At 37.7% G+C, this 14,118-nt stretch overlaps 2 protein-coding genes across 2 annotated transcripts; both read left to right on the top strand.

Moving 5' to 3' along the window:
* Positions 1–107: 107 nt before the first annotated feature.
* On the top strand, positions 108–6,197 carry tal1 (T-cell acute lymphocytic leukemia 1). Its single transcript, XM_056256542.1, is given in 5 exon segments — positions 108–215; positions 1,779–2,340; positions 3,298–3,419; positions 4,603–4,965; positions 4,968–6,197. Coding segments are annotated over 4 exon segments (1,032 nt in total). The 5' UTR covers positions 108–215; positions 1,779–1,888; the 3' UTR covers positions 5,063–6,197.
* A 5,062-nt stretch (positions 6,198–11,259) lies between these two features.
* pdzk1ip1 (PDZK1 interacting protein 1) lies at positions 11,260–13,262 on the top strand. The gene is made up of 4 exons (XM_056256549.1): positions 11,260–11,495; positions 11,621–11,735; positions 12,483–12,563; positions 12,808–13,262. Exons 1-4 carry the CDS (start codon positions 11,429–11,431, stop codon positions 12,878–12,880), a joined length of 336 nt encoding a protein of 111 aa, XP_056112524.1. The 5' UTR covers positions 11,260–11,428; the 3' UTR covers positions 12,881–13,262.
* Positions 13,263–14,118: the final 856 nt, after the last annotated feature.

The raw sequence follows: 14,118 nt of genomic DNA, 5'->3' as shown, positions 1-14,118 counted from the left end.
CGCGCAGTGGCCGCCACTGCGCTCTTATCTCGCCTGGCCACATTGCGCCAGTGTTCCGCTCCCCATACTGAGAAGCGCGCGCTGGACGTGATGTGGAATTATATAGACCTCACTTCCAGTTCCACACAGCACTTCAGTGCATCTAAAACCTCAGACATGGATGACCCTCCACAAAATGGCTCCATGCACACACTAACATCCACCGCCCGACGACGGTAAGAGGCGAATATTGGTGTTTCTGCGCTCCTTTGATACTAACGCAGGTCATAATTAGGCTTTCTATCGACGCCAGATGATTAATATAAGCTCAGGTAGGATTTATATCATTTATATTTGGCTGTATTCGGTCTTGGAGCAAATAGGCCCTTGAGCCTGCAGAATGCAGATATCGATTTGCCATTTATTCTATAATTAAATGGCGTTTAGGACATGATCGTTTCATCTAAAGTTAAGAAATTCAATTCATTTCGATTCGATTTTCCTCACGGCTGCTATTTTCCTCTTTTCCGTCTAGTGCTTAAAAATAATAGCCACCATAACTCCACCAATAAATGAACTAATCTCATCGATATCCCAGTTATTAAACTAAAGCTGACATTTTGGTCAATTTAATTCCTAAATGATAAATATGAATTATTTGTTTTTTAAGTTTGTAGCCGAATTATTAGTCTATTTGACACCGTACACGTAACGTTTTTTCGTCCTATATATCTGGTCGGTTATTAATGCTGTAATCAGCTTGTTTTGTTAAATCACTCTGAGTATTTGAATACATCTAAATACGATAAAATACATTATTAATAAACTATATCTATACGGAGGAAACAGAAAGACGTAGCTTAATGTAGAAGTGTGTGTAAACTGGGAATGACGTACTATTAATATTTAGCCATCTTGTAGTCTATGTTTACACACACATTATTACACGCAATACATTAAGAGTCATAGATGCCACCGAAAGAAAACATTACAAAATACCAGTAACATGCACAAAAATATTGCAACCGATTTTAACAAACAAATGCCGTTATAAACATAAACCGTGAACGAAAAAGTTAATATATATATTTAAATATTTATAACATTACAATCATGCAATAATAATAAAATGTTCAAAAATAGACGCAATTACTCACGTAAAAATCTTCGTTTTAGGTTCAATAAAAAAAAAAATGAAAAGACGCAAATAAATTATTGACAGTAATATCACCACCACCACAATAAATAGCTAATATTGATATACATGAAATCATGCTAAAATAGATGAATTATATGAGTAGCCTAATGTTAAAATAATAACAATGATATTAAAGTTGGTCATTTAAAATGTAGGCTAATATGATAAAATGTGCTAATATGGAAAGGTGTTATTGAATACGTCCTGTAATAATTATGCAGATTATTTTCTGTTAAATAAATGTCGAACAATGTTTGCAGAAGATAAGCTCTTTTCCAACGAAGACACCGGTATGACACGCTTATCTCCAGATACCATGAGGAGAATGATGATATAGGCAGGCCAAGGTCAAGTCACGGGGGAAAAAGACACTATCCTAAAAGATATTTGAGCGTTTAGGCAAACCTGCTGGTCTATCCTCATATAATGGATGGCACAGGCCTTTGCATGGATACAGTAGTTGTGTGAGACACACACATGACACGTGCTGTCATAGAGCTGCATTACTGTACTGTCAGTGTTTCCAGTCACGCGCGCAGCGAGGACGCGCGTAATAACGCTGGCGCTCAATCAATGTGCATAAAGGTGTGTGCTTTCACAGGTGACCTCCGATGAGAAGCTAAACAGGCGCTGGATTGGTTGGGAATTACAATTTCCTTTGGATACCACTAATTATAAGCGTTTGGATTTTTTCTGGAGCTGGACTTAAGGATGATGGAAAAACTGAAATCCGAGCAATTTCCGCTGAGCCCGAGCACGGAGGGCTGCGGTTCCCCCCCGCCCGAGGAGGGGGACGCATGCGGGAAACAGGAAGGCACGAAGGCAGAGACAGGGGAGCATCACCTCCCCGAGGAGCGCCGAGTCCTTAATGGAGTTGCCAAGGAAACGGCTCACCACGCCACCGAGCTAAAAAAGGAAGTGGCGGTGATCGAGCTGTCCAGGAGAGGAGGGAGCGCGGATATAAAAGGCAGAGAGCTCAAGGCAGACATCAGCCATAAGGTGCAGACCACCGAGCTGTGCAGACCACCGATCCCACTGCCGCTGCCTCCCAGAGACCCGCTGAGCGACACTCGAATGGTGCAGTTGAGTCCGCCCGCTTTCCCTCTCCCGGCACGAGCGATGCTCTACAGCAACATGACGCAACCGCTCGCCACTATTAACAGGTAACATCACTTTTACGCATCACGCAAAGTAGGATATGAAACGAATGCATACATATTTGAATGTGTATTTAGACTTTTTGTGCATGCTCGTTTTTTTGTTGCAAAGATCTTTAATTTCTCGTTTTTAACATGTTCTTGCACTAGCCTGTTTAAAATAATATGGTTTATTTTATGATGCATGAAATGATCCGTGGCATATGCTAAATGCCATCAGAATTATAATATCTTATAATATAATTAAAATATCAAGTTCTGATGCAATTATTTATTCAACCTATTAAAATATATATCGAATGACCCCGAAACAAAATAAAATATTAGGGCCTATATAAATAAAATATTTAAAATAAACTAGAGTAATCCTTTTTTTTGTATTTCGTTCATCAGAGTTCGTTTTCTCCTTATTTGATAATGCAATGTTATATAATGATTCGTTTCCGTTTCTATTCTATATATTCTACATCTATTAAATATGGAAGTACTTCGTTTCCCCATCAGCAATTGAATATGTTAAAGAGAAATGTAATGCATTAAAATGTATTTTTATATCTTTTTCAAGCTTTTTCTGTACAATTTAATTGCTTCTATTCTATTCTGTTTAATGACATTTGAACTATATAAATGTTAACAAACTGCATTTTAGGACCATTATTTAATGCATTAAAATGTATTTTTATATATTTTTTAAGCTTTTTTCGGTACAATTGAAGTATTTGAGTGCTTTCTATTCTATTCTGTTTAATGACATTTGAAGTATATAAATATGAATAAACTGCATTTTAGGACCATTATTTAATGCATTCAAATTGTTGTTTTTTTGTTGTATATTTTACAAGCTTGAAGTATTTGAGTGCTTTCTATTCTATTTTACTCTGTTTAATGACATTTGAAGGATCATTTTTCATATTTGAAAAAGCTTGAATCCCCGTACTGAGTCGTGTGCCTGTTTCTCCTCAGTGGTTTTGCTGGAGAAGTGGAACAGTATGGGATGTATCCCAGCAGTCGAGTGAAACGCAGACCTGTACCGTATGAGGTTGAAATCAGCGATGGTAGGAGCATTTTAGATCTTTCCAAGTATGGTAAGCCACTCTTTGGCTGTGCTTTTCTCTTTTTTTTTCTCATTTCTTATTTCCCTCCATCATCTCAGTCTCATTCTCGACCATTTTAAATGGCATCATTTGATAAAAGAAAATATGTAGCTTTTTTTGGTGCAAAAACTAAAGAGCACGCAAAATGAAAATGATAAAGTAAAACAAACGAAATAGCTTCAGATTGTCTTTATATAGGCTACTTCTGTACTGTTACTTTGTGTCATATAATTCTTTTTTAATTAATTAATAATTTTTGGAAAAAAAATCATGCAAATATCCACGCACTTTAATATTTATTTTTTTAGCAAGGAATGCCACTTTAGTTGCACATCCAAATTAAAGATATGTCAAATAAATATTAATTAGCTAAAGTGACAATTACCATAAATGTCACCAATATCTTTGCATCATACTGGATTGCATGAAAAGGCATTTCCTCTTAAAATAAACAGAGAACGAAATATTGTTGTGAAACAAAGACAGAAGACAGAAATCAAGCATGTGAGAGAGAAAAAAATGGTTACAGTTGCCAATAGGAACCAACCCCCCCCCCCTAAAAAAATCAGTGTATGCGCACGAGAGATAGCTGTGAGTTGCCTATAAAAATGCAAATACGAGTCAATGTGTTTGGCTGCGAGTGCTGAGACTGAGATGTGGGATTCTAATGAGATGAAAACGTGGTATGCATGACACAATATGCTTTTAGATGATATAGAAGAGCATCAAAGGTAACGCTGCCTTCGCTGCCTCTTTAAGACAATAGCCAAAACTGCTTTAAATTATCCCTTAACTCAAGAGGTTGGGAATCCATTCAAATAAGTGTAATTATATAAAGTCACTGGTGCATCAGGCAAAGTGAAGCATTGATAGCCCTGTTCCAACAGAGCTGTCTAGGAAGAGAAATGGCCCTGAATAATTGAATGTAAAATGCCATAGATAATAGAAAGGTTAATTAATTCTTGGCTAAATAGGGGGAGATAAAGAGCTAATCTATCAGTGAGAAGTGAGTGAACACCTTAGGTGTGTTCACAAGGAAACCACTGTTAAAGCACTCGACTGTGTTGTTAAACGCTGCTGATTTGTTGCTGACTCGACCTCTAAACGCACATTTTGACACGCCAAATGTTTGGAAAAGGAATTGAACCTAACTATGCTCTCTCTGCTTTCACAGGTACAGGTTCGCAGCCCAAAGTTGTGCGACGGATTTTCACGAACAGCCGCGAGCGCTGGCGGCAGCAGAACGTGAACGGTGCCTTCGCCGAGCTGCGCAAGCTCATCCCCACACACCCTCCCGACAAGAAACTCAGCAAGAACGAGATCCTCCGCCTGGCCATGAAGTACATCAACTTCCTCGCCAAGCTCCTCAATGACCAGGACGACGTGGTGGGCGGCGATGCCTCCGCCCGGGCCAACCGAGATGCAACCCTCGTTCGGGACGACCTCCTCCAGGAGATGCTGAGCCCGAACTCCAGCTGCGGGAGCCTGCTGGACGGGGACGTCAGCCCGGAGAGCTTTACCGAGGACCAGGACTCGTCGGTGGAGTCCAGGTCTTCGGCGAAGGGACTGCATCATTCCAGCCTCCCGCTGGACGGAAACACCCAGCGATGACTGAGTTGGTGTCAACGGACTGACTTCTGGAGCCCCAGGTTTGAGAGGGCGCAGTGCTTCATGGACCTCAACTAGCGTATGTCGTGTGCAAGCATATTCTTACGTAAGACTTTCTGTTAAGCTCTTCTCTTCACGCTTCAATGCTAAGGTGCCCTCCGTGGTGAGACGCTGGTACGGGGGAAAATGTCAGGTAGATTTTTAGTCCACACTTGGTTGTTTAGACAGGATCGCCACCTGAAAACGATAAGAAGACAGAAGATTGAATGGTACCCACACCTCATCAGGTACACCGTTGGTAAGGAGGTCATTGGAAACAGCTGGACTTTTACAACATAAATGAGCATTTGGAGAAGTCAAGTCCTAGAAAAGGAATAGTTCACCAAAAAAAAAAAAGACAATTCTGGCATCACTTACACACCCTCATGTCATCCCAAAACCAGACTTCAGTGAAGCCCAAAAGAAGAAAATTCTAAAGAACCATACGATGAAAGTCAATGGGGTCTCATTTTTTTTGGTTTTTGGACCCCATTGACTTTCATAGTATGGATAAAACATTCTTCAAAATATCTTCTTTTCTGTTTCCGCTGGAGATAAAAGTCCTACAGGTTTAGAGCGAATTGAGGGTGAGTAAATGATGACCCGGCTTTGGCTTTGTGCAGCATCTTTGAGACAAATGTGTACATACTGGGAATTTCAATGGAATATGACCTTAAAGTATTATTAGCGTCATTGGCAATAGCAACAATGCTATTTAGGGAAAAAAAAGTATCACCATTTTGTAAATGGTTTTTCGGTATAATGTTTCGAAACACAATCATTCGAGAACAATGGTGGAGGAGGTACAAGAATGTGTAGATAAACCGGGATAATGTTGTGTGTCTGTAATGATGACCCTTGTTCCTTTAGACTGTTCTTTTGCATTGTGATCATGGTACACCATTAATTCACATCTCCATCTCTCCTTCATTCACTCGTTTCTTTGGCTAAAGCACCCCTCCGACCCGACCATCATCTCGCAATGACGCATTCATTGAGTAACGTTCTGTCACTTTATTTGACTTGTATGAACTTGATCTGCTTTTTAGCAGAGGATTGAGTAACCAGTCTTGGTACCTTTAAGTCTTTTATTGGGTATTAAATGAGCAAACAAACAAAAAATGGTTATTTTAATGTGATATTTAGTAGAAAGACCTTTGTTGTAAGGTGAAAATCTATCTATGAATATATGCAATGTTATATCTCACAAATTTTATATAAAAACCCACAAAAATAAAAAACACAAACCTGAAAATGTGTGCTGTTGTTATGAAAAATGTAATAGACAATTCAGATCAGGTCAGATATCATGAGTATTTGTTCGTTCATATAAAATATAATAGCCGTTTCTGTTGTCATGACAACCGTAAAGGTAGAGAAGGAAAGAAATATCCATCCAGTGGAGCGTTTTACGAAGTGTCAAAAACACAGGGATTAAATAGAAAAAAAAAAAAGATATATGAAAATACTGTCAAGTCACTCATGCGAGTCATGGCTTAAAGAAAAAATACAATGTACTTTTATGAAAGGAACAAAATGTTAAATCCCCGACATGAAAAACGAATACAGCGGGATGTGATAACATGAAATACCTTCAACAAGATTTAGATTCCGTCTAAGACATATACTGTTGGTGCTTAATACGTCAGAAACACAGAAAAGGCCTGTCTTGTTTTAAGATTTTGAGGGTGTAAGGACAGTCAGGGTCATAGCAGGGTGTCTATGGGTGTCTAAACCCTGGGAATATGAGTCTGAAAGGCTGATAAGAATCAAAGCCAATGAAAAAGTCATTGGTGGGTCTACTAGCCCCATGGGGCCTGCAGGGACTGTGAAAAACTGATCCAAGGGCAGTTCCCAGACCGATCACTGATCCACACCCACACCCACATACGTGCTCGACCTTGTCAAACGCTTTCCGTCCCATCAGCTAAAGGACATGAGAGACATTTAGACAAAAGAAATGGAGCTTTTATGCCATTAAATGAGTGTCATATCAAGAGGAGGTATAGTGTGCCATCACAAATACACCGTTTACAATCTGTGTTGTGGCAGTTCAATATGAGGATGGAAAATTAGCTCTGAGAGAGAGAGAAATATTGATAGTATTTCATGACTTTTACAGTATTTAACATGAATAGCTTAACTAACAAAAAAATTTGGTCATCATTTACTAATTTTGTTCCATAAATGTATACGTTGATTTCCAAAAATGACAAAAATCACCATAAATAAAATTTATAAAATCATTTACTCATTTATGCTGCTTAATAAATAAATAATAAATAAATAAAGAATATAAAATATATATTTTTGAATTATATTTGATAAAAACCACAAAAAAATATATATAATTCATTAATTAAATTCTTTAGTAATTGTGAACCAAAACCAAAAAATCATCATAATATTTAATTATGGTGATTTTACAAAAATCTTCACGAAAAACCACAATCAATGTTAATATCAATGAATATTAAAACGTATAATATTATATAACAATATATTTTTAAATAAAAAATATTTACAATATTATTATAGTATTTATAATCATATTTATAAATTAACTTTTTTATTTCACCAATATTTATTTATTTATTTACTTTGAGTAAACAAAACAGTCGCAATAAATTAATATTATCCATAATAATCCCTTTGATTGTGTTTATATAATTATCATTGAATGGAAAAGAGCAGTCCATACAATCTGGAAAATAACATTTGTTTCACAGAATAAATAAAGTCAAAGTTGAGTAAATCATGACAAAATTGTCATTTTAGTAAGACTTAAGTTACATTACAGGTCAAAATTATTAGACGTAACACACGTTTAATGTATCTGTAAATCTCACTATTAACAATTAAACTGTGGGCTCAATATCATGTTCTGCCGCTCTATTTGTCCATTGAAGATTAGTAAGATCTTCAATGGTGTCCGCTTCCCATGAATACTAAAGCCACATGATGCACAGGCCTGTGTGTACTGTGTATCCCAGCAGAGATTAAACACACCATCAAAACACTCTAATTCTATTAAGTCCCTTCATTCATCTCAAATGCCAATGCGCTCACTCTTGAAATGGTGGGCTGGTTGTACGGATTCAATCAGGGATTTTTGTCGCCATCTTTTCCCTTTTTAATTAACTGCGGTGTAGTCGCTATCCGCCCTTTTCCCACCAGTGGCCCCAAACAGGGGCTACCGAGCTTCAACCTGGATGGATCTCAAAGGAGCCCCGTCACAACAAAAGGACATGCTTACCGACTGATAAAGACCACCATTACCCGGAGATAACTAGACAAGGGGAGAGAGTATTCAATTAAGACGCCCCTCCTTCCGGGACAAGGACAGTCCTAGTGAACCTCCCAAAGGTCTGGTTCTCAGAGGCAGGACGGGCCAGTGGAAAGAGTCTCCACTGGGGTCTCTCATGGCTATCTACCACACCATCGGCAGAAGTGGCTCCCTTGGGGAGCGGGCCGGTATTTTATATGAGGTGTTAATGAGAGGGCAGTGCGCATTTCAAGCAGTGCTAATTTCCTCTGGGCTGAGAGACGCTCATGTGTCCCTTGAGTCCTGAGGGGCGGATCGTGGTCTTCATCCAACTCCACCTCTTTTTCACTGTTGTGGTCTGTTAATCATTTGCTCTGTCACTCTTCACCTCAAGAGCGCTCTCTTCATGTGCACTCTCTCTATTGTGGTTTAATAAGAGAGGACGAAGACGGTCTGCAATGCCCTCAAGTTCAAACAAACTAGTCATTCATCAACTTGTTGTTGGAGAGTCAAGCGAGGTGTTTAACAACGATGTGTTGTCTGAGTGAATTATTTAACGCTCTATAGAACATGTTTTTGAAATATTTACACCATAAATGTAATTTTGTGCAGTTCCCGGTTTGGCAGCTGCATAGAAGTTTGCGGTGTTCAAACAATGGCAATTTTTTGTCGTGCCGACAGGTCTTTTTCTTTGAGAGAAATGTCTCTTCTGTAGTTGTGGTTTGCATCGTTCAAGAGGCTGACAAACAATTTTTGCGGTAATTTTTAAACAACGTCAAACGAGCTACAATATTTCAGGTTGTACAGTTGTGACGTGTAAGATTCTGGGTACGTAAAATGACTCGTAATGTGCGCAAGGGCTCATGAATTCCTGATTGTCGGAACTTGCACTGTGTACGCCTGTCCCAAAGCCGAATTAACACTATAATTTTGCTGCTTCAGACAAATCTTGGGGGTCGTAAAAGATTTTTACTGTCTCTGATGGCTTAGTCTGACTTATTCACCTAGCCTTAGCGATAAACCTTAGCCTCCGACAAATTTACGGCAGGGTCAGAAATATGGCGTTACAGTCGTGTCGATCACATGTATCAAGCTCCGTTCCTGCAGGGCCACTGTCCGGCAGAGTCTAGCTCCAAAACACCTCCCTGGAAGTTTCTAGTAATCCTGAAGACCTTGGTTAGCTGGTTCAGGAGTGTTTAATTAGGGTTGGAGCTAAACTCTGCAGGACAGTGGCCCTCCAGAAATCGAGAGGCCGTTTACACGACAACTAAAAACGTAAAACTTTTTATGTGTTCATTTACACGACAACTGTTTCGGGGGCGTAAAAACGCAAGCTTTTGAAAACGGGTTTCAAAGTTATCGTATCTGTGTAAACTACAAAAACGCGAATTTGTGAAAAAAAACTGTGACGTCATGTGCATTTGTATTACGATTTCAGTCTATAGGCGCGAAGTGTTTCTTTACAAAGTGACATCGCCAACTACTGGCCTGGCATGAGTAATACAGCATTTTTAGTCGTTTTTGGGATCCGTGTGAACGGGGAGCATTTTGACAATGGTGTTGTCAGTATGCAAAAAATGCAAAGAAAAAAACGTTTCAGTTTTTAGTACATCATTGTTGTGTAAACGTACCCTGAGTTTGACACCCCTGGTCTGAGGACAGTTAGGACCAAAGTATTGGGTATAATATATGGTACAAAAACGATTTTGCACAGTATGCATTTGCTTTCACTAAGGAACACACTGTGATCACATCATACAGTCATTTATAATGTAATGCATTACAATAATTACACAAACAAAAGTGTTAAATGTGTAGTGTGTGCACACGCCATAACTGGATTTTCGCAGCGTTGCCATGGAAGTAACATTTTGGTTCCTCAAAGAGCCTTTCAGTGAGAACCATTCTTAGACTTTTAAAGAACCTATTTCCACTATAAAGAACCTTTTGTGGAATAGAAAGGTTCCATGGATGTTAAAGGTTCTTCATGTAACCATAGATGCCAATAAAGAACCTTTATTTTAAAGAGTTCACAGTAATACTTGCATTTATGCATGTGAATGTACTTACAATTCAATGTTTTATCAGTTCCTGCTTTTTCCGAGAATCAAACCAATGACATTGGTGGTGTACACCATCCTCCGTTCACCTTGCAGGAACGCTTCTCAGGGATGAAAACCTAAAAATGTCCTGAGGTGGTTAATTCGTACTAATTCATACGACCTCACTCGTACAAATTCGTACGATTTTTGCTAATTCGTACATATTTTACGAGTTACCAAATTGGTATGAATTCGTACGAATGACCTACCCCCGCCCCTAAACCTATACCCATCACGTGGTTTTAGACAAATCGTACAAATTCGTACGAGTGAGGTCGTTTGAATTAGCCACCTTTTAATCACTCGTACGAATTCGTACAAATTGGTCGTGAGATAGCGTTGGATAAACACGGTACGCTAAATGTGGAATAATTAACTCCGGACTGTTAAATTATTAAATAATTAAAAGACACCTGAAGTGTAGCGGTCAAAACACAGATCAGAGTCAATTATAAAGCTTGCTTGTTTTACTCTATAGCTAAACTGTAACTTCCACAGGAGCAAAGTGGCACTGGTGGGTTTAATGTGTCTTCAATGATCGGTTACTAATTGAAAACCGTGGAATGCTTACCAGACAAATTCCGTAATCGCGGGAATCTAAAGACTCACATTAGCGGCTTATGTAGCGTCTTCATTTCTTAAATCTGCACGGTGGGGTAGGACTTCCTCCACTGGATTAACAACTCTACCGTCATCTTGAGAACAAAACAGCAGTATTTATGGAAGCCATGAACATTTATGTTGATATCAGATATGACTGATAACAGCTGAATCAGATGTGCATAATCACACGCACCCGTCACATCTCTCTTATCCCTATGCGATGCAGTGGGTAAATGATTGACTCGACCTGTATGGACCACTGGGTGTTGTCTTTTTCTTCCATTGAATTTCAGATAACTGTTTCCTGGTTAGAGAAAAGCAGGGATACAGGTCTGAGCGTTTCACATGTAAACACATTTTTGCGAATCTAAAGAGGAATAAACATGGGGAAACCAGTCGCTGTGCTTCACTGGCTTCTGCTCACACTGGGACTAGCTGCGGCTCAAGCAGGTACAGCCTTTACATATATTTTTTGGGATGGAAATATAGAAAAAAAGCATCACCAAGCATTTAAAGTGAGGTTTTCAATAGTTTTAGGTATTTTAACGTACAGTTTTATCATGTGTCTCTTTTAGAGAAAGCAGAGCAAACTCTGCCCAACTGGCTTACAGGAATCATTGCCGTTGCTGTGTTCCTCTTTCTCATCTTCATCGCCTTCCTTGTAAACAAAGCATGGTGTGAAACTCCAAGGTAATCTGTTGCGTCTATATTTCAGGCCACACTGAAATCAGGATCATTTTAAATATTAAGGGCACAGAGTTTGGCTAAAAATGACAGTTCTGTCAATCTATTCACCCATAAGGTTGTTCCAAACCTCTATGACCTTCTTCTGTTTTTTTTTAAATATAGGCCTATATGTTTCGCATAGGAAAGTCAATCATGGCGATGCATAGCCTATATTGCCAGAATTTTCATTTTTGGGTGCCTTAAAGTTAAGTACAATCAACTTGGCTGTTTAAGTCGTTTCAACTTAAATTACATTAAACCGAGTTGAATCTAGTTAAACAATGATAGAGTTAAAACAATGTAAAAACATATGTTGTCATCATATTGTCAATTGATCAACTTATCGATCATATTGTTCACAGTGATTCTTTGGGTTCTCCAAAGAACCTTTCCACAAACAGTTTTTAAAAGAACCTTTTTGTCTTGGTGTGAAGAACATTTTAATGATCTAAAGAACCCTTTTCCTTTTGTGCAATGAAAGGTTTCTATGGATGTTAAAGGTTCTTCGTGGAACCATAAAAAGGCAATAAAGAACCTTTATTTGTTAAAAGTGTATAAATTATATTCCTTAATTTTTCTCATTAATAATATGTTTGAAATGAAAGTTATTATAAAGTAATTCATGTTTATTGATCTATATAGGCTAGTACACTAGTTTCCAAATATGTGTGTAAACACCACATTTTAATCCGTTTTTCTTTTTGACTAAAGTAAATCAGAAGCAGTCGTACCCAATGAATACGCCATGACCAATGGATCATCAACCCATGAAACCAGTCTTGACGCAGTCAGGTAATAATACCAATACAGCTGTAATAAAGCTCAGAGTGATTATATAAATAGACATTCCTGGGGAAAACAGATATACTATCATTACTGATACTGCTCATGAGAACGGTTTATATGGCCTGATCAACCTGAAGAAATGCCTCATCTGATTATGTTTAATATAATGTTAAGGATTAAAATTAATGGCAAAGGAGTGAATATTCCCTTTAAAATGCTATTAACACTGGAATTGACACTTGTTTTTCAGGAGCAGCGACGAACCTAACGCATATGAGAGCGTGATCGTTTTCCAAACTGACGAAAAAGTGACCGCAATGTAATTTCAAGGAAATGTCCACTATTAGCTGAGTCAGCACAACATGTTAACCTTGTGTTCTGTTGTAATAAGTTATCATTTTAATAGCTGTCACAGCTCTTTCTTGTATGAAAGTTTAGCAGTGATTTTTGTAGATTTCTTTACAAATAATCCACTATACATGAACCGTAGTTCATTCTAAAGGGCATTTGTTGATGTACCAATTATGAGCATTATATAATATTAGACATTCAGTATCTTACAGATATTTGTTGTGCAAGCCTCTTTAAAAAATAATAAAACATCAATATACTTTTTGGACGTTAGGAATTTTAATGTTTTTGAAGTATGTGTCTTCTGCTCACCAAGGCAGCAATTATTGATAAAAAATACAGTAAAAACAGTAATATTGTGAAATATTATTACAATTCAAAACATCAGCTTTCTATTTGAATATATTTTAAAATGCTGTGATTTTCAGCATCATTAGTCCAGTCTTCAGTGTCACATGATCCTTCAGAAATCATTCCAATATGCTAATTTGCTGCTCAAGAAACATTTTCTATTAATGTTTAAAAAAAAGTTGTGGAAACCACGACACTTTTTGATGAAAAGAAAGAACAGCATTTATTTGGAATAGAAATCTTTTGTAACATTATACGTCTTTACTGTCACTTTTGATCAATTTAATGCATCCTTTTTCAATAAATTTATTTCTTTCAAAGAAAAAAAAAATCTTACTGACCCCACATACATTAAAATAGTAGTGTAACTAATGCAGAAATGGCTGGTGTAAAGGTTTTTCTTGCCTTAAAAATTCAAATAAAACCTAAATTTAAAAAAAATAATTTTACAGGTAAAGATTTGAAACGGGTATAGATTTCTCTTTATATTTTTTTCCCCCACAGACATAAGAATTTAGAAGTCAAAAGAAGCTTAAAATTGAAATAACTTTATTTTCTGACACTTTAGATAAATTCTACTCGTCCAAAATAAAGCCACAGACCATAATGACCACTTTTGTAAATGTTAATAAATCAGCTTTATTTCGGGCTTAGATCTGTATCTAATGTATGAATTTAACTAAAAGGTTTCTTTGGACTTTAAAAACATTACACTGACAGAAAAATGGCGGATATAACGGTGTTACTACAGCGTTAACCTCGACCGCTGAGTCAGCTGAGTGCGAGTTGAAGAATCCAAATGATTTAAGCCCAAGTGTAAAGATCTAGTGGAAGGTAGCAGACTGGGGCGTTGCATTTT

Source organism: Rhinichthys klamathensis, unplaced genomic scaffold, assembly GCF_029890125.1.
Source record: "Rhinichthys klamathensis goyatoka isolate OS25496 unplaced genomic scaffold, OSU_Roscu_1.1 h1tg000127l_1, whole genome shotgun sequence".
NCBI classification, from domain to species: Eukaryota; Metazoa; Chordata; class Actinopteri; order Cypriniformes; family Leuciscidae; genus Rhinichthys; species Rhinichthys klamathensis.
Note: the sequence above shows the minus strand (reverse complement) of the source record. Positions and strands in the feature narration are given on the sequence as shown.

Excerpts from the sequence above, each read along its gene's own strand:
- pdzk1ip1 (XM_056256549.1), top strand. The coding sequence starts at position 11,429 with ATGGGGAAACCAGTCGCTGTGCTTCACTGGCTTCTGCTCACACTGGGA. Across the intron at positions 11,736-12,482 it reads GCATGGTGTGAAACTCCAAG|TAAATCAGAAGCAGTCGTAC; the intron begins GTAATCTGTTGC and ends TTTTGACTAAAG. Across the intron at positions 12,564-12,807 it reads ACCAGTCTTGACGCAGTCAG|GAGCAGCGACGAACCTAACG; the intron begins GTAATAATACCA and ends CTTGTTTTTCAG.